We start from the raw sequence: 20,633 nt of genomic DNA on the forward strand, positions 1-20,633 counted from the left end.
AACTGGGGAAAAGTCTCAGATCTTTAGGAAATGTGCAGCAATTACAAACTGACCACCGCTTCCCTTTGTTTGGCTAGCAGAGGGCCGACCTGCTAACGGTTCCCAAAGTGTCAGACATCTGCTCCGACCACCAAATCTTACCCTAACTTGCTGTCAGTGGATCGAGTTAAATATTCAGATACTCTACGACTCCACGGTCCTGATAAGCCACATCATGATGAGGGTTGGGAAGGAAAAAACTAGTGACTTAATTCACTAATTACACTCATTTCTATGTAAACTGTATTCACAATGTGCGATGACGGCCACAACCAGGGTGCTCATGTAACTGTACGGTTCTATTAATGCAATGTTTTGATCACCTTGCACCCAGCCTGCTCCCCTCTTTCTGGTTATAATATAAGGGAGATGAGCAGAGATGGCTGTGTAGATTTACTTCTGTGTGTCCTCCTTTCAATAACAGCAGCTGTTCAACTGGTGCTCCACAGCTGAAGTATTGTCAACGAGTACGCATTCATTGAATTGTGATTCATTCCATAATGGTGCATCTTTGAAGTCCTCATCTTTAAAGTGTGTGCTTCCTATTGCTTCTTCATGCAGAGCAATATTTGTTTGAGCTCTATCCATCTATCTATCCATCTATCCACCCATCCACCAACCCACCCACCGGGGATAAATAAAGTTATCATAGTACTATAGTAATACTGAGGGAGAAGAGGTGAGTGGAACATAAGGTTTGAGAGAATAACGTTAAGTATTGACAGTAATAATAATTTAAAGCACATTATGTGTGTTCTATGGAGTGTGCGCTTTAAGTCTGATGGCACCGGGAAGGAACCTTTTCCCTGTATGGGTTAAAAATGTTACCAAACAGAACGTTTAATGTCTTCAGTATTATTGCAACATGTTATTATCATAGTCTGCTGCTCGGACTTCAGAGACATGATACTTTTCCAAGCATCTCGCATTGTGTTTTTCGAGATTGGTCCGGCAGCTCCCGCCGGGGGCCTGGCCGCCCATTCAAACACAATAAAGCAACGCGACAGCCCTCACCTGTGGTGACAGCGAGCCTGGCTTCGTGACTCATGTCCTTTCTGGCAGAGTTGGATACGACACAGCGGTAGGCGCCCTCATCCTCCCTGGTCACCTCCAGAAGCTGCAGCACCCCGTTAGGAAGGGAAATGAACCTGTTTGCACGCAGGGCAAAAAAAAACGGAGGGGAGGTGGCAGAGGGTGAGAGAGCGAGGAGGCGAAAGAGAGAGGGAGACAAACAAGTGAGTAAATGGCTTAGTGCCCTGTAGCATGAAAAAACATCAAGCTGATCCACTCCACGGGGATCCCTGCTGAGTCCGTACAGGGCTCCATTTCTCTTTGTTCAGGAGAGAGACTATTGTGTACAACTGCTGTGAGGAGAGGACGCAATTACAAGTCATGCAACTCAAAGACGTGCCTCAAAACTTAGAATCATCCTGGTATCCTGAACAAAAAGCCTATGGGATTTTTTTTTTTATTGAATTATTGCAGAATGAGCTCTGTGGCAAACAAAAACACGATACCACTTTTTCGATTTTTTGTAGACACGATGCCATCACGAGCAGTAAAAAAGCTAAAGTTAGGCTTTAACCAACTACACCACGATTGCATGACTTTAACGCCACCACTGTGCTTCCTACTACATTTTAATGTACACACTATACTATAAATTTGATCAAACCACAGTTCGGAAAGTTAGAGTGAGAACAGTTTGCAACTAAAGCCTACCTGTGAGGGCAGATGAGATCAGGGTTTGAGAAAAGGGACATGGGGAGGGTAATGTGGCGGTAGACGGCGAAAAACAAAGGACAAAAAACGAGATCTAATGAGAGGAAGACATGGAGCCGTGAATGAAGAGAAAATTGGGATAGCAGTGTAACAGAAATAGAGACGGAAAGGGTCTAACAGCGCAGAAGAAGAGCAAGAGATGTCAGCGGGGCCAGTAGAGAGGAAAAGGCATGTTGGAGCCGCAGAGAACAGAGAGAGAAAAAGCCAGTGATGTATCAGCCAGCCCTTTGCTCATTTTTGTGAGAGGCCATTAACAACGCCTGAGGTGCAAGAAGCACATCCCACCGATAAGACCTCATAAGCAGCGAGCTGTTTGCGGGTCATGCAGGGCTACAGCAGCCATTAGCACTTAGTCCTGTGCAATAAGTCCAGGGAGAAATTCCAATGGCGCCGGGGCCAGAAGATTGTCAATATCCTTAAGTGGACGGGTAAATGAGACTATTTGTGAGAGACAACCGTCAAAGAAGTGGCAGCAGGGCTACATTTTGCAAAGTGCAAAAGAAAAATCCCACAAGCTTTGCGGTGAGAGGTTCGTATTAAGCTCAAGGTGATTCTTCAGCGCTGCTCGATTGTTGTTGAGATCCTGAAAATGTGCTTTTGAAATAGTCTGTCGCTTAGACTTTCTATCGACCCCATGTACAGTATGTTTTTATCTAACTGTTGGAGGAATAACTTAAACGTCAAGCTGAATGACAGGATAAAGTTTACAGAAACTACCACCACCACTGTGTGTGTAGGAGAAGCTGAATGATGGAAGGAAATAATTTAAAGAGCACTTTTCACCATGAAAAAATCCAACTTATTTCAATTGTGATATGCAGCTTTTTTTTTCTTTTCTTTTTTCTTTTTTGCACGGGGTATGAAACGCACAAAAGGAACTTGATGGAGGAGGTCAATTCACAAAGGCTTTACTAAGGCTTACATTTCTGATCATTTGTGGAGCTGAGCTTTTTGAGTTTTTTCTAAGGGAGTGCAAACTGGCACTGACACACTAGTCATTGTGGTTGTATCCCCTCCGCCAAGGAGGTCGCTTCATTGGTTCCACTGGTTGGTTTGTCATCAGGATTACACATATACTACAAAAGCAGATACCCATGAAACTTAGATGGAGGATGGGGTCTGAGCCCAGGCGAGACCCCATCAAGTCTAGGAAATCTTTCTCACTTTCTTGATTAAAGTGAGGGCGATTATTAGAAAGTTTAATTCATTTGTCTGGGAATAACATACAGACCTTGGAAAAAAAAAAATCTGTCTTTGAGTGAGTACAGTCTGATGCTCTCTGGCAATAAAAATACATATCTGGTGGATTTAAATAATTGAATTGATTTTAGATTAGGCTAGGTTGAATTGTAGTGAGTCAATTTTGCAGTGCCCTCCAAACGAGCAGTGAGAATTATTATACTCCTATGTAGTTGACTCAAAGTATCCCACAATGCATCAATGAAAGGACGTATACAACTGATGGTCACTAACCGAGCATTTTATACCATCATGAATTGAAAGAGAATGACTGGAGTGGTGTCCAAAAGTGTTTTTTTTTTTTTTTTTCTTCATTTGACCAATGACCTCACTTTATAGTCACTCATATACTGTAGGTCTGCAGTGAGTAGTGAATGATTCATGAGAATTTTAGATTGAACTGAGATGACCCGAGAACCTCAGAACTTTGAAACTTTATAAATACAGCCCTCAAACGCAGAGCCGCAGCCAGCTTCACATCAGACACGGAGCCTTGTGGTACAGTATGTAATGGGCAGTACTGGGACATCAATGAGGACACAGAAAAGAGAACATGTCAAGTACAGAAAAACATTGTGTGCTCAAAGTAATTGTCTTGGAAGTGCAGAGATCCTGAAACAAACCAAGAGTAACCACATCGTTCGTTGACCGAGATCTTGTGAGAACACGAAAAGACAGACGGGAGGAAGATGAAGGACAACGCCACACACAGAAGGGTCACCTTGGCTCTTCAGGAACCGCTACTTTGTCCCTCTCCCAGGTAATAACAGGTGTGGGCACTCCCTCAATCTGACACTCGAAGCGGGCAGCTCCCCCGGCAGGCACTGTCTGGGGTGACGGCTCCTGATGGAATTTAGACAGACCTGAGGAGGAAAGAGGCGACAGAGGTCAGAGGGATGATTATCAAAGTGGTGATTTCCCAGCTGACAGACGGGAAAAAAAAAAGACTTGTATCAAAAGTTGATGCTCGGATTCATTTTTTGAATACAATTCTGCGTGACATGTCATCCAACTCCGGTGTGATGAAAAGGACCCGGTTTGTTTGATGTAGGTCTCACATGATGTGACCCACTGTGCAATTACCCTGAAGTCACAGTCCACAGTTGGTCTACAACCCCGAGTCCACATGGACGGCATTAGGGCACATCCTAAGTGCACCAAGTTAAAAAGGGCTGCAAAGCCAGTGTGGTGGGGTTGGAACTGGTTTGATACATTAATGCTGGGTTTCAGCCTTCAAAATGAAACGGAGCCCATCTAAGGACAAAAATATGGACGCATGCACAACGCTGGGGAATGAATGGACAGCAGATCGAAAAAAAAAAGTGGGTCATGTGTAATTTAATTTGTTTTTATCAACCCCTGACCCTTTATTGATTACACTTCTGCCTTGTTATAGTTTTTATTCGATGTAACTGCAACAGAAAGAAAATTAATACAGATAAAATAAAATAAATGACCCCACCACTGACCTCATTCACAGTTTGTGGGACTTTTTTGATTGAACTTGGTTTACTTTAAATAGAATCTGTCCAATACCTCAGTACGGTCTCTATTTCAGAGTTCTAATTATTGTTTTCAGGCCGTTTTTAGGGGTTTTAAAGGCACCGTTTTAAACGTTGTAATTTAATTACACACTTGTTCAGACCATTTAAATACCCTTGAATGTCCTGATTAGGAGAAATTTGGGGATTTAATCAGACTTGGCTAGATTATTCCTCTCTCCAGGTCTAGCATTGGCAGTGGTCCAACTTTCACAGCCTTGACACATTCTCACACACACACACACACACACACACACACACACACACACACACACACACACACACACACACACACAGACACACACACACACACACTTCCTAATTTTGGTAACATGAGCACCAGGGGGCAGCAGTGAGCGCCGTCTGAGGGCCTCTAACCTCTGACCCCTTGCAGGCTGTTGGAGAAGAGAACAAAACTGGTTGGCTGTCCGAGCCACTTCGCCTGTAGCTCTGACTGAGGAGCGGAGAGTGGGGGGTGGATCAAAGCAGAGAGCCGAGGAAGAAGAACAGAAGGCGACTGAAGGCAGGAAGAAAGCAGCAGGGCAACAGAAAAGAGAGACACGCCACATCTCAACTGGGCTTGAAATAAAATGTGTGTATATATATATATATATATATAGTTAAGTCACTATATCAAAAACATTTTATGAAATGTATCAAATCAAGGTATGGCTTTTGTTGAAGTAACACAAATATAGTGGCTTGGTAACAGTCGTTCTTTCTGGTTCCTACATCCTGCTCTGTAAGACATTTTCTCGACGTGGGGCTAATTGCGAGGTGATTCAAAGTGGCACGGCACAGCATGAAAACATGTAAAGATCACCCCGCAGTGTTACATACAGCTTGCAGGGAGAACAAATTTGATTCGCACATTTTTTGTTTTTTTAATGAAGCAGTGATGAAGTGTGAACAAATTATCTTTGTTTCATTTTTCAAAGAAAAGATCGGTTTCAATTCAACGTCCTGTAATTTTCTTTCAAATAAATCCCGTTGTTAGTTAAATTTCACATCTAACACCATCCCTGCTCGCACACCCTCCCCCTCTTCGGGCTTTTGTTTGTCAGCAAGATTGGCAGTTTTTGAGCTCGATCTTAAGGACACATTCCTTAGTACTTGAGTAACAGCTGTTTCTCAAGTTCACTCGTTTGGTGAATGAACTGATGGCTGATTTCCACTGTCAGACCTTGACACGCTGTGCTGCACTGAATCCAGCTGACTCTCTCGCGCACTTTTTAACTCCAAGCTGAGCCCTGCATGCCGTCTGACTCGCTCCGTACCACAATACGGCAGAAAAAACCTCTTACCTTGACTAGCCTGACTTCAATGATCGAATGCTCAAAGGGTCTAGTATGAGCTAAGAGTCTAGGCTGTAGTATGTGAGGCTGAAGTCAAGCACAGTGTAGTTACGTGCTAAACACTGACGCCAGTTTCCTAAGAGGCACCCACTGACAAGGATATGGTTGCAGGTGTTTAGCAGGTATAAGATCTACAATGTTCACCACTCTATTTGGGTGCTGCCCATTCTGCGCCGCATTTTTCCAAAAAACCCCAACCGTCCAAGAAACGTCCAAAAAAAGGTGTGCTCAATGTCCCTCTGACTGAGCAGAGAACAAAGAGTTGGATCATCTCCGTTTGGGTCAATGAACCACTTTTAACAGCAATGTTAGAAGTTGGAGCCTCTCAATAGTTCCGGGAATTTTGCCCAGTACTGTAAATCAATCAATCAATCAATAGAATGTGTATTAACAAACTGCCAAACGTCTTACTTCTGTACCTCTATACATGCATTTAAATTGCCTGCTCAGAACTTCCTGGAAGTATCTGAAGTCCTGGTGGATAACGTGGTGATGGTCGTTGTCACAACTCTCTCTACTCAAGGGCTCTGGGATTAGAAAAACATGTCAAGGTCAGAACCAATCAGAGGCAGAACAGGGCCAAGTCTTCATGTTATACAGGTATGGGGGAAAAAAAATAGCGAAGGGAATCAGAATAATTGGCTGTCAGAACTAGCACCGTGACATTTGCTAATTAGCCCTGAACAAGAAGTACACCTGAGCCTGATGGGAATGTCTGAAGTTTATCAGGTTTCCGGTCATAAAGCCTCAAAATGGACGAGGTGAAAGTTTGATCTGACAACGGCACGAATTGTAAAGTAAAGGGATATTTCGGTTTATCCTGAGTGGGACATGACTTCCTCAACCAAGTCTCTACTAAACTAATACATCCGATAGTTGTAAGTCTAACAAACTCAAAACCACAAATGTCTGACCTCATGAGCCATCCTGTGTTCGGCTCAGCCTGATCAGACTTTTAGGGTAATAATCCCCATAACCCGACTTAGACGTTGGTCACGGATTCACCCAATACTGTCATCCATACTGGTGTTAGTATGGCCTTAAAAGCTGCACAAGAGTGGAGACACAGTGGGATGTCATCTGACTTTAAACAAACAAAACTATGGAAGGGAGGACTGAGTGCAGAGACCAGATACTCTCTATGCTCTTTACAAGAGAACAAGAGAAGCAATTTTCTGAAACACCCCAAGCTGGACCTAGAGATTTCCTCCAAACCACTGTAAGCTCAACGAGACACTGGGTGGACTAGCCTTTAACCCGCATCACGCCAACTGGGAGTCGTGGCAACCGACCGGCCACCTCTGTGTGTATCGAAACTGCTCAACGAGCGCACACTCGGGGTTCACACACTTGCTCGGCCATAGCAACGGAAAGCATGTGATTCACTTCTAGAAAAAGAAGTTGCCGTGAATGTCGCGTAGCGAGCTGCGCAGGAGGAGTTGATGATTAACCCCTGCCACCCCCAGCCATTACATAGCACGATGCCCTCATGTAAACACACCACCTGTAACACTGCCAGAGAGCTCCTGACAGGGTGCCAGGCTCACTGGGCGAGTGTGTGTGTGTGTGCAAACTTGAGTGCAGCTATTTGTACCTCACAGTTTACTCTGTGTGTGTGTGTGTGTGTGTGTGTGTGTGTGCCTTGATGCCTGTACATGGACTGCATGGACTGGATCACAGTGTGCACCTATGTGCAAGCTCATCGGCGGGGGGGGGGGGGATGTGTCTCCATGTGAGTGGTGAACAACAGCTGATCAGCGAGAGTGCACATTAGCAGGCGTTAATGCAAAGAAGGGCGGGGGTCGGAGAAGACACGTTGCCCATGCTGTGATCGAACAATGGCTGCCAGCTGAGCTTCCACCTCCGCTCTGTCAAAGCATAATCATATTAGTCTTTTCCCAGCATTTCACCAGTGTCCCCCCTGCAATGAAATTCCAAAGCAGATCCTTCCGGCACCGTGCCGAACACACACACTCGTGATTGTGACGATGCGCTGGGCAACTTTTCGGCGTAACACTCCCAGTTAAGAAAAAGGGACACGTAAAGCCACAGGAGCAACATTCTCCTTTTTTTTTTTTTTTTTTTTTTTTTTTCCCCAGGCAGCTCTTCGGGCACCGCTCTATGTAAAGTTCGTAACCCTTCAGCGCATTACACAGAACAGCCCCTGTCCCTGCTCCCTTTTTTCACTGCCTCTCTCCTGCCCTTGACTTTACCCCGGCTCTGTCTTTGTCCGTCCCTCTATCTATGCCCCACTCTTTGGCCCCACAGCTATCAGATTGCAGCGTTTTTCCCCTCCTCTTGTGCAAGCAGATAATTCCACCCGTGACCTCTTTGCTACCCAGCATTTTAGGCTGACTAACAGTGTGAAAACCAATGACACATGCCCCGAGCTTCGACACTGTGCGCAACAGCTACTGGAAAATATTTGCAATGTGAGATTTTTTTTTTGTTTTTTTTCATTTCCTAATGATTATTTGAATGTGAGATATATTTGAGCTATCAATCTTTCAAAGTGATTCTCCTTGTCCTCTATTAATCTTGTTAAAGTTTCAAACTTTGAGAAACTTTAAAGAGTGAGTCTCTGACACAAGACAAGAACATATAAATATGAACTATTTTCTTCCAGGTTTATTTCTGTAGGAGGTAGACACACACAATTTGCTGTGGAAATGGGTGATACGTGGCTACAGTTGACAAATTGAAAAAAAAATCTGCTAACAGCGTAAATTTAACAATCGCATTAAACATCAGATTTACACTGGATTTAAACGCATGGTATTGAAATTAAAGTTGTTCTGCATCCAGTGGTACCGAACATGTGATATGTGATATAAGTCTTTACAGTTTTTGAGATACAGCCGTGTCTGTCTCATACTATTTTAAGTTGTTAGTCACAAGCAGTTACAGGATTTATGACCCTTTTAAACCAACAGGTTGAGAGTTTCACATCGTCATAATTCCTGACACACACAGATCCAAGAAGAAGAAGAATCATCATCTGCTCCTTTTTCTTGTTACAGTATTGACAGACCTTAGACATTTATTTACATTGAAAATCTGATTACTATTGAGTGCTATAAGAATGGGTCTGTTTTAAATCTTACACACAAACACACACAGAAATAATATAATGGACGCTCAGGGGTTAAAAACCATGTGACTCCCATGTTGAAAATGGAGAAGTAAAACTGACATGAAAGCACCAAATTAAGTGTGAAGTGTGTACCTAAAAAGGGGTTTAAAACATTAACCTTGTTTTAAAGCTTGGAATAAATAGACAAAGCAGCGTTGTCCAACGTCCTTTTTGTTAATGAAGACCAACAACTTCAGCTATAAGCAGCGCGTTTGTATGGAGGAGAGAGCACACGGCCTCACACTCACGACACCAGCTAAAGCTGGTAGGAATTAGGAAGTATTGACATTCACCTCAGCAGGCTCATAATGAGAAAGGTTAATTGGTCTAATTGACATTAAAGGCTGCTTTTTTCTTTTTCTCCCCAGCATCATCATTTTGGGAAAATGGAACGTGCACGCTGAGCGCTGCCTCTGACATTTTGCCGAGAGGGGAGCAAGTTAGACACTGAAACACTATAGACCTATTTACATTTTTTATCTGCATATAAAGAGGGAGCAGTTCTCTTTCACTCTCTCTCTCTCCCTCTCCGACACATTCACATGCTTTTTTAGACAAGGCCACATGCATCATATACTGCGACAGGGAAACTGGAGCAGGTGGGTTTCGTAATGTGTTTTCACAGATGTGATCTATGCGACGTTTCTCTCCTCGGTCTCATTTCTGATGGTGAAGACGCAGTAGGAAATGAGAGTGTCTGCTCAATGTCAACGCAGAGGCAGTTTCGGCTTCGACCTTCTGCGCGCCGGTCGCATCCATCTCATAGCCTCTCGCCGCTGATTTAATTCAAAAAAGCTGCACACACACGCATACATGGCGCCATACACACACACGCAAGCGCAAGCTGAAGGTCATTCTTAATGGTCTCTGAAGCCTTTCTTTTCACCCTCACCGCAAACTCTCTTCAGCCCTTTCCGCCTTCCCACCATTCATCCAACACCCGCCCTCCCACTCCCTTTACTCCTTATTGTCCCCCAAACAAGAGATCCTCATAAATAGGCATGTGACAGCTGACAAAAGCGGGGGCATCCACAAAGGATACTGTCTCATTTTACACAAAGCTAATGACTAAATAAAGACTACCACTTAAGGGTGTGAGAGAAAGAGGCCTCCTCGGAGTGGCGATTAAATAGCGGCAGCCTGTACTCTCATCCCTCAAAACACGCATCTTCACGTTCATTTCTTTCATTTCCACCCACTCTCCGTCCTTTAACCATGTGCCTCGTGACATACTGTTGTTTCAGAGTCTACCTGTTACTTCGACACTTGTTAGCATTCCACTAGAGGATAAGGGGGGCAACCAAGTTCATCTCCATCCATCCAAGGAAATTCCCTCGACGAATCTGACATATCGCATTGCCCCCGTGCGTGCCTGCATGCACGTCCAGTTAAATGCTTTAAATAGATGAATGAATCAAAACAAGGTCTTTTTTCCCCCCCCCGTAAAAATCGGTAATGCTGCAACCCTCCTCTCCTGCAACGTTTTTTTTTCCCTCCCTCATTTTTCTCACTACCGCTCACCCAAACATCCAAACACACTGTGCATACAAACAGCAACCTAATCTTTAATAATCTTTACTCACGGGCTCTTATCAGATAATCACATTTCATTGTACTTTTTCGATGTCACCGTCTGTATGTGATCATTATTGCTGATAAAGCGTGACAAAGATACAAACACATCACGTTTCCTCTTCTAAAAGATGCAAAATATAAGAATTTTAGTTAAAACATGGAAAAAGCAAATGTGAGGAAATGACAGTTTTGACATTATGCCAAAGTGGTCCGTGTTTTGCATAGAAGAGATATCTACTTAAGTTAGCGAGCTAACCAGCTAGCCCTAGGCCGGAAAACCTCTTTCCCTAGGCAGCCTAAAGCTCCTGTGCTTGTAGCAAACACACTAACACCTAGCTGTAGGCTAACTGAGCTAACAAGCTAAAAGTAGCTACAGCACTGGATGCATTAGAGGCCTACAGTTAGCAGCTGCTAGCACTTACTCTGGTGAAATGCTGCCTCGGGTGGCCAATTCTCACACATTTCACTTTTAACATTAGCTTCTTCTTTTTCTTTCCCTTGTCTTCGTTCCTTAGCTACATCTTAAAGGAGAACTTCGGTCGATGAAACGTATTCCAGCATTTTCGTTTTTCTGTTCATAACGTCCATGTTCATGTTACAGCCTGTCATGAGCCATTAGCCTTACAATAGCCTGTTATGAGTCTATTCGCTCTGGAATACGTTTCTGTCTGCAAAATTCAAGTTTCCGTCGCTGCCAGTGAGGGAGTAAGCGCACGCTCGACGGATCGACTAGTTTGGTCTACGACATGGATGTCAACAAACGGTATGTAGCTGCTGCACAAACACACTGTTTTAACCTCTTTTTTATTCATTGTGAGTCATAAATGCCACAGTGCTGTGTTCTTGGGTGTCTGCTGATGTTGCATACCTTTTGGGGTGAGATGTAGAGCATGTTAAGAAGCTTAAAACACAGTGTAAAGTTCTGACCCCATGCTGTTAGCTGTCAATGCTAACTCTCCGTTCAAGGACCCCTTTTAGGGGTGGACCAAAAGTGTTCGCGTTTTCAGTACTGGCTAGTCAAGGGTAGCTTGAGCGATAAAGCTACATGTTGAAATCGACCGAAATTCTCCTTTAACTACATGATCACACTGTTGGAGCTCCAGTTTTTCACTGCACTGAACGGTTCCTTTATACAATATGCCAGAAAACAGAGACATTTGTCTAACACAGCAGCCTTGGATAGCCTCCAAACGTATTTTTTTTTCCTGAGAAAAAAACAAATATAAGCAATTTACTAACAGGGACGGAACAAAAACAAGATAAATATCCACATCTGAGTGTCTGGAACCAGCAAATTTGGACCATTTTTTACATTAAAACAATCAGAATGATGAATCCATTATGGCAATTTTTGCAGATCATTCTTTCGTTGTATCATGTAATTGATAAATAACAACTCCTTGCAGCTCTGTTCCATTTATTGCAGAGTTGAAGCTGTTCAACCTGAACCTGTGATGATACACAAACCTCTCAGAGTAACACCGCTAACAAAGGGTGAGATTTCTGGCCACAGGGTCCAAACATATGTCCAGTTTTTCCCTAGTAACAAGCTCTTTCTATGTTAAAATAAAACATTGCTAGTCACCCCAGCAGATCTCACAGTGAGAAAGGTCAATTGGTCTAATTAACTTTTTTGGGGGGGAAAAACCCCAAATAAAGACAAAAAAAAAAAAACACATCTGAGAAGCTGCAATCAATAAATCTGAGACTTTTGTGAGCGGAAAAACTGATTAAAACGATCGATCCATTATTACAATTGTTGCTAATACCTTTTCTCTCAACTAATCATATATTTTACTAACCTTGCAGCTCTTTTCCATCTATTGTTTCACTTTTGTTTCCAAAGCACCTCTACTCAAGAGATGTTTCTATCATCCATCTATCCATGAGCTTTCTACATAAGGGGATAGGGCATGAAGTGGGTGAAACTGTGTCCACAATAAACCGCTCATATTTCACCTAGACACAATTACGAGCTAACCTTAGGACCTACATTTGAAGCATACAAATCTTAGATTTTTTGGAGTCATATGTGAGCATGTCCAAGAACTGCAGGACTTAAAAAATGTATATGCTGGCCACCTACTTGCTAGGAGAACATTTACAGTCCGGCTAGTCAGCGCTCCCAGGGCGCTGGCGCTCACACAGCTGTAGCCTCCCTCCACACCCTGAGGAAGGTGCCCGTCCTTCGAGCTGGGCAGCAGGAGGAGGGACCCGTTGGCCAAGTACTGCAGGAAGTCAGCTCCGTCCAGAGGCAGAGGCTGGCCATCCTGAAGCCAGGTGACATTGAAAGGTGCATCGCTGGCCCCGAGGTTGCAGTCCAGCAAGAGGGGCAAACCTGGCTCCAACACTACATAGCTGGGTCCGGCCCCGCAGCTCAGCTCCACCGAAACAGGCTTTTCTGCGTTGGACAAAGAAGGAAAAGTTTGTCAAGCAAAGTTGAGCAAACTCAGTAAATACTCGCTTTTTGAGGCATTTTACAACATGACTCTAGCACCATATAGTGAACAGAGCCTTGCTGTAAACCCCTGCGGGAACTTTTTATTGCTCTGTGCCCACTTTCAAAGCTCGACTATAATCTAAACATTTCACTTTTCTTCTTCAGTGGTCCAATCATTCATACTTCTGTCGTTTCTCGCTATTTTTGTCCCCCTTATCAATTCCAGCCCTTAGCAATTTGTCATTTCGTAGCACGACTTCAATACAATCAATAGCGCTGGCAGCACAGATGGATAGGGGTAGTGCATTCCAGAGGCAGGGTGTTTCGGGGACAGAGAGGAGGCCAGCAGAGGAGGAGGAGGACGAGGAGGGGGAGGGGCCCTGGAAACTAAATGGGTGCAGGGGCATGAAGGGATTTGTATGTCAGCAGCAGGACATTAAAGTCAGCGAGAGAGCGGGGAAGTCCTGGAGTGAGGGGCTGATGAGCGGGTGTGAAAGGAGCGGCTCCATGAAGTGCAGCCAAAGGAGTTGTTGCTGTTTTAACCACGCCATAACTCCATTAATTATTTATTTAGTTTTTTTTTTGTTTTTTTACTTTAAACTCGTTTTAAAGTGATCAGGACTTTATTGAACGTAACACACTAGAACATACGGGGTTTGCTTCATCCAGATGTTTTCACGCACGCCTCGCAATTTTTCTTTATCCCCTATGTTTTTTCTGTATCTCGCCTACAACAGATGGCATCATCTAGATGGAATAACAAATAGGGTAAAGAAAAAAAAAAAGAGGAAGAAGAAAAAAGTCAGTCGAAGATTTTACAAGGAAAGAGAATTGATGAACGAGGGAAAGGGGAAAGATCGAGCACGGATTGGAGATGAGAGATAAAAAGAACAGAGGAATTCAAATCTTGACTGGCATGTCGGCAGTTAATTATCTTTCATGAGGAGGGCCGGGTAGCATTAGACAGGGAAGGAGAGGCCATGAAAAAGAAGAGGGTCAAAAGTAATTCTGCATTTAGCAGACTTCACATACCAGCCTGTGCGTGATGATTTATGGTTAATGCGTTTGATGTGTGTGTGTGTGTGTGTGTGTTTCTTCAAGCGGTTTTGTAATCTGCGTGCAAAAAGGAGGAAATGTTATACACATCCTACTATAACAGCACAAGCTACTAGAAAAGTACTGTAAAATAAAACTTCTGACAGCATTTTTTATACTTGTGTCTTATAAATGAAAGGAAAATATAGCATTTTATAAGAGCTATGGTCAGATGCTTCGGTAGAGTGAGGAGCAGAATATGATCAATGACTTGTCTTGTCGATAATGGTACATCAGTTGTTTAGGGAATAACGGGGCAAACACGACACCATTATACAGTGAAATATACATTTTTTTCATAAAGAAAATAATCACCACTGCAAACATAATAATGAATAATTTAGCTTTGATTGTTGTGACTTAAGTACCTTAATCAGTTTAGCATTGTTGGAGCTTTGGCGTGAGAGTGAGCTGTACTTGAATTTAAAACATGTTCATGCTTAGAAAACAAAACTCTTTTTTTAAAGATTGTTTATAGGCGCTGGGTGACTCAGCACTTTCACATCTGAAGGTTAATCCACTGAAAGAGTTTCCTCAAACAAGTGTTTGGGACAAGCTATTTGCCTAGTGTGCGTGTGGCTCAGGTTTTAGAAATAAACCTCGCTTTACTTCCAATGCCGAGAGAAAACTTGTTGAAGCGACATTTCTGCCTCTGACTGACCATGGTGACAACACACTGTATACGCATGCAGCCTCCTCCGTTTGACCAAGCCTTGACTCAGTGTACCATGAATCTTAAGCAACGTCTCTTACTCACCATTTCATTCTTTATCATTTGGTGGGTTGGACATCAATGCCCACTCCCAGACAAAAGCACTGGTATATTTCTATCTGTAAATCACCTCCTGACCCTTCTCTCTCTGACCTCCATGAGGTACCAGTGAAGCCGACTGAACACAGGAATATATGGAGAAACTAAATTCTTTCATAAAAATGTTGGCGGTTTAATCAGATCTGCTTTGTGCAAAGGGACACACACAGACCCGATGACCTTAAGGAGAAAGGATGATAGAAAAGAGAAGGACAAGATCTGAGAAGATAAGCCTTGTCGTACCATCCACAGACTTCTTCATCCTTAGGTTTTATTCTTTTTATTATTATGTTCTCCTTCTATTCATCCTGAAGGTCTGAAATATTCAGAACGTTCGACTTGAATGTGTAAATATATGTATCTTGTGTTTCAGAACTTCATAATCATTTTGATATCATGAAACTCTGCTTCAAAATCTGCTTATTCACGGTCTGGTATCTGATGATGAGTTTTGGTAATTACTTTGAAAACAATGGCACAAGGAAATACCAGTACCTCATGAGGGTATCTGATTTTAACCAACATGATTTTCTTACATTTGAGAAAAAGTACATTTTTTGTTGAATAATTCATCTCACAAGCTTTTAGTGCCTCCATTCTTAGTTACGTCACACAAATTGACGACACAAAGAGTTGGTTTTCCAGATTGCAAGCATGTGGGTACTTCAAATGTTATTTAGAAATCAATTTATGCCACTTTAATTAGAGGCCAGGTCTCTTATCAAACAAAGAAATTAATTAGTAATCAGTAAAAGAGCACCAAGGATCCTCTTCCCACCAAAAAGTGCAAACAAAACATGCCGTCCTCAGTCTCTTGTGCTTGTCCTGACTCTTGGTTTTTGGTCATCAGCCCTTCCTGGGTTCTCCATGGTGAATCCTCCTTTTGGGCAAAACGTCAACCGTTTGCTAAACAAATAATTCATTATTCTGTTTTACGTTTTCTTACATAGTTAACTTTTTTCACTGAACGCAAGACGACCGGAGAACACATGCTGTGTCTCCTGTACGGCCTGAGAGGGGCCATGTTTCAGCCTGAACTCATCATCCTGAAGAAGTGAGACCAGTGGCTGTCAGGCTGTCCCCCGGTGACCGAAGATCACCAAGTCTGCTCGCCGTGCTCGACGCTTTGTGGGAAATTTGTCTTATCATCGGACCGTCCATCCCCACAGAAAAGCAGGAAATAACCAACGTCATGCGTTCTGTTTTACAGTTGAGCTAATTCCTCTCTAGATTATTAATCATTTATCCACTCTAGTTGCCAACAGTTTATGTGCATACTATGTATGTATATGTTTGGTGGTCCTTATTCATCTGCCGGGTCCCTTAGTAGTGCAATAAATACTTTGAATGAAGTTGTTGTATTTGTGTTTTTTTCGATGGAGGTCAATGTAATCAGCATTTACAACGTTAAGACTGATTCGTTTGATGGGATTAACTTGATGGTGGTGCCCCCTTCTATGAAGTTCTCAACACTCCTCCAAATGGTTGTTTTTACTGTACCTAGAGTTTTGACGGATCTGGGGAAAACAGTTTCTCCACACTAAGCACCTTAGTCATGCAATAACTTGCAATTGCTATTTCTAGGAATGCGGTGAAAAAGGCATATTGCTGTTGTTCTTGTGAGGCCACTGTTGTTTGAATATCTGTGTGATTTCATATGTTGCATATCTGTGTTGCGATATTGTCAAGCTGCTACCTTGGACAGTTCTTTACTGTAAAATAAATCCTCACCCTCGCACTACCTCCTAGCAAAATAAAGTTGAAATACAAATAAAATAAAGTTTGGCGGCTGATTTGTATTGTGCTCTCAAGAGGGTCCACCATTACTTCGGCGGAAGAATTCAACTCAACACCTTCAAAGCAACAGTAAAAAGGGGGGATGTTCGGGCTGTTGACGGTTGGCGGTCGGCCGCTTTTGTCAGATGAAGGTAATCTGTGTGAATGGGAAGTTTTTTTTGCCTCAACACTCATAGCTTCTGTACGACCTCCACAGTCTGGGTGTAAAAGCGCTGTGCAGAGTAGCTTATCCATGAAACATAGCAGGAGTTGCCTGCTATGTCACGATTGAAATCATCACACCCTATGATTTCTTGCATTGTAATTAGAAGAAACGCATCATTCAATCAAAGTCAGACACACACAATACTAGAAACTAGCTGAGAAAACCTACAGTATGAGAGAAACCAGCCGGCCCAAAATATGTGGATTGGTGGCTGGCTAATCGTTGCGTGGGCAGATTGCTCAGCCTAGTGGCACCGGGTTGGTGATGACGTGACACGAGCGGACAAAAGTATAATTGAGGCACAATGCTGAAGCTCCAGAATAGAACAATAGAAATGTACTGTGGAAAACAACAAAACAAACAAAAGGCAAGAGGCTGAGTAGACAACGACTGAATTTGACATTTTTTTGGATGAACTCATCCTTTAACGTGAGGAGAAGTGAATTACTGTTTTCAACACGTACAAAGGTTCTGCTGAATCTCTCGGACAGACTTCTTGGCAGACGCACACCACAGGGGTGAAATCCGTCACACACATTACAGTGTTACACACAGGTTTATTACCGTACCTGAGTGAGTAATGCCATTTAAACTTCCCTTCTATAGTTCACTTGACAAACCTCTTTGTGAATTCAGCTTAGAGACACTCCAGGGGTGCACGCACACTCACACACACACACTCACACACACACTCACACACACAGGCGGGTTTCTTTCTGCTTCTCGTTCTCCGGCGTTGGATTAATTAAGTTAATGGGAGATGGAATTTTTTCCTTGATTAAATGAGGCCTGACCCCCCACCATCACTTCCTGATGAAGAGGCTGGGTAATGCTGAGAGAGGCGGCACAGCGCTCTCTCACACACATACACACACACACACACCCCAAACCCACAAGCATGCAGACACACACACACACACACACACACACACACCTGCCAACATAAACATGTATGCACACACATGCACCTAAAAACCCCATAGAGGAACAGCAAAAACATGCTGACAAACTTAGGAGGAAGTAGGAGGAACACTGGCGTGTGAGCGCGGCAACGCACTCTGACACGTATCACCTCCACGGCTCCTCTCCCATTTCAACTAATTAGGTCTCATTAAGTCATTAAACTGTTAGCAGCCATTTCCCAGCTCACTGCCAATGGTTTCACTAGGCGAGAGGTGGGGACCGTTCTGCGTTGGGCATGGAAGCCATTACGCCTCGCACAACTGGAGTGGAGGTGTGATTAGGGCCGTGCAAAGAAAGAAAGAAACAAAACAAAAAAAAGGAGGAAAACACTAATTTCCTTTTTTTAGGGAGGTGTAGACACGCTGTATAAACCTGCGTAGAGCTAATTGCATGATAAGGCAATCCAAGACAAGCAGTCTCGTTTCCAAAACCGAGGACTCACATGACCTATTATCCTCTACAAAAAAAAAGTAGGCAAGATAAGCGTATCACATATTTCAGTGGCTATTTCATCTGGGAATAAAACACTTGATATCCACACACACACACACACACACACACACACACACACCATCGCACCAGAAACCTGTGCATGCCCTAGATTTGTGATGCAGCACACGCGCACACACACACACGTTCACAAGCTAATGTGTGCACAAACCCATTATAACACACACACAGACGCACGCCCACGCAGTTACTGTCAGTGTCTCGTGAGGACACATTGTGGTGAAGAAGGGGAGGGGGGGGGGAATCTGTGAAGTGGCCATTTTACCATTATTTTTTATTTTTTACTGTACGAACGGGAGCTGCTGGGAAGGACAGGTTGCACTCTGGGATACAGTCGCAGGCGGGCTGCGCGATCTCACTGAGCTGTAGTGATTGGATTGTGATGGCGGTTCGTAGCTTACCAGCAGAGAGAGGACACGTTTTACAGAATGGAGAGAGGATGAGAAAAGACCGACAGGAGTAATACAGAAACAGAAAAATAAAAAAAAACTGAAAAGCAAATGCATCAATTTTGACTCCTTATCTGGATTAGTAATAGCTTTGCATTTGTGCCAGTGACAGTGATTTTGAAAAGGTAAGAATACAGCAGTGGTATGATCCTCAACATTGTTTTTATCTACTTCCATACTCTTGCTATACGTCAGGAGGAGAAATGGAATAAAACACACAAAAAAGATGGAACAAAACACACAGGGACAAAGAAAAGGCGGGGTAAAGGGAGAATTTAGGAGGGCAGCGCTCTCGATAACATCAACGCTTATTCCGCTAGTCCGTCTCTGTTAATGGATCACCTATTCACAAAATGTTTGGGAGGACAGAAGGAGAAACAGGAGGAGGAGGAGGAGGAGAGCGGCCCAACACAGCGAATATTTCACCGGGCCCAGCTCACTGTCAACAGAGACTGGACACCCCATGACCCGAAGGCCTCAGCTCAGGTTTCCACAGCCTCTAAATTGAAGCTATACAATACCTCGGGCCTTTCAGGAACCAGAGATATGTACAAAGAGGTTCTCCTAAAAGAGTCCAACTGATCCTGAACTGATTTCACTCTGTTGTTTTCTGCTGTTTTTAGTAGACTTTGCCTTTACTGCTGTAAGATACATTCTCAGCAATAACAGTTTAATTTATCCACTGATGTCATATTTATACTCCACTCCTATATTGCATGTCTTCGTAGATTGCTTTTGAATAAAAACATCCCTCCTGCACAGTTATTACATTTTCCTTTCATACTGCATCGTGCTGGCTTTTACACATTTTCATATCTAAACCTAAACATGGCACTTAAACAATACTAAGAGTTCACAGCCGTGCTAGCAAGGCCAACTCTGTGAAGCTGTATTGCACATTACAGTGATTAATGATAATGTTGGCATGCTCACAAGAAAAACGCTTCGCTTTTTTCTGTAGCAGGTGTGATATTTAGTTTCATATTTTCATTTCTGAAACAATGACAATAAACAACTATTCTAGCCATGTTTTCCATGTTAGCCACCTAAATTTAGCCTGTTAGCCCGCTAACGTAGGCAAACTTTTGTACAGCTGATGGGAATGTCATCAGCTTTGCAGGCATTTTTGCAATGAGTTTATGTATTGTTCCAATGAAACATTTGACCTGATTGTAGCATTATAGATAGGAAGTTAAAGGGTCATATTAAAAACATTTTTATGTGGATGAAATGTTCTTAAAAACAGCAATACATCTACAGAGCTTGTAGAAGTGCAGAATAAAAGGTTTGGTTCAAAATTTCTTTCAGAATTCTGAGGATTGGTGCCAGCAAGTGAAGGGTTAGGAGTCTTATTAGTTGCCAGTTTGTGGGGGAAAATAATGCCAAAATGGCTGATTTCATGCGCCCAGCATATCATTCTGCCTAAAGTTTGCTCCAAGCTAGCTGTTGCCTTTAGCTAGCTATTGATGTTAATTATCTGTTGATGTTAGCTAGCATTAGCAACATTAGCAATATAAGCACTGGCTAGCTAGTGTTAGCAACATTTGCTGAAATGAATTGGCAAACCACTTCAGGGGCCAGATGATTTGATTTCCTAATTTCATTCTAAAGCAAATGTATGTTGCCATGTGTGAGCTTGTTCTTCGATAGCCGATGCAACCTAAACACTGTTAACACTTGTCCTTTATCCAACTGGTAC

At 43.0% G+C, this 20,633-nt stretch overlaps 1 protein-coding gene across 3 annotated transcripts in view; it reads right to left on the bottom strand.

The window, feature by feature from the left end:
• The window catches only part of igdcc4 (immunoglobulin superfamily, DCC subclass, member 4), a 63,346-nt gene that overhangs the window by 26,775 nt on the left and 15,938 nt on the right, over positions 1–20,633 (bottom strand). For all 3 annotated transcript variants that reach the window (XM_030414897.1, XM_030414896.1, XM_030414895.1), the window contains exons 2-4: positions 12,751–13,065; positions 3,782–3,923; positions 1,054–1,187 (exon numbers count right to left, since the gene is read on the bottom strand). In XM_030414897.1, coding sequence (XP_030270757.1) covers positions 1,054–1,187; positions 3,782–3,923; positions 12,751–13,065 — 591 coding nt within the window. The remainder of the gene's footprint in view (positions 1–1,053; positions 1,188–3,781; positions 3,924–12,750; positions 13,066–20,633) is intronic.

This window comes from Sparus aurata, chromosome 4, assembly GCF_900880675.1.
Source record: "Sparus aurata chromosome 4, fSpaAur1.1, whole genome shotgun sequence".
Lineage (NCBI taxonomy): Eukaryota > Metazoa > Chordata > Actinopteri > Spariformes > Sparidae > Sparus > Sparus aurata.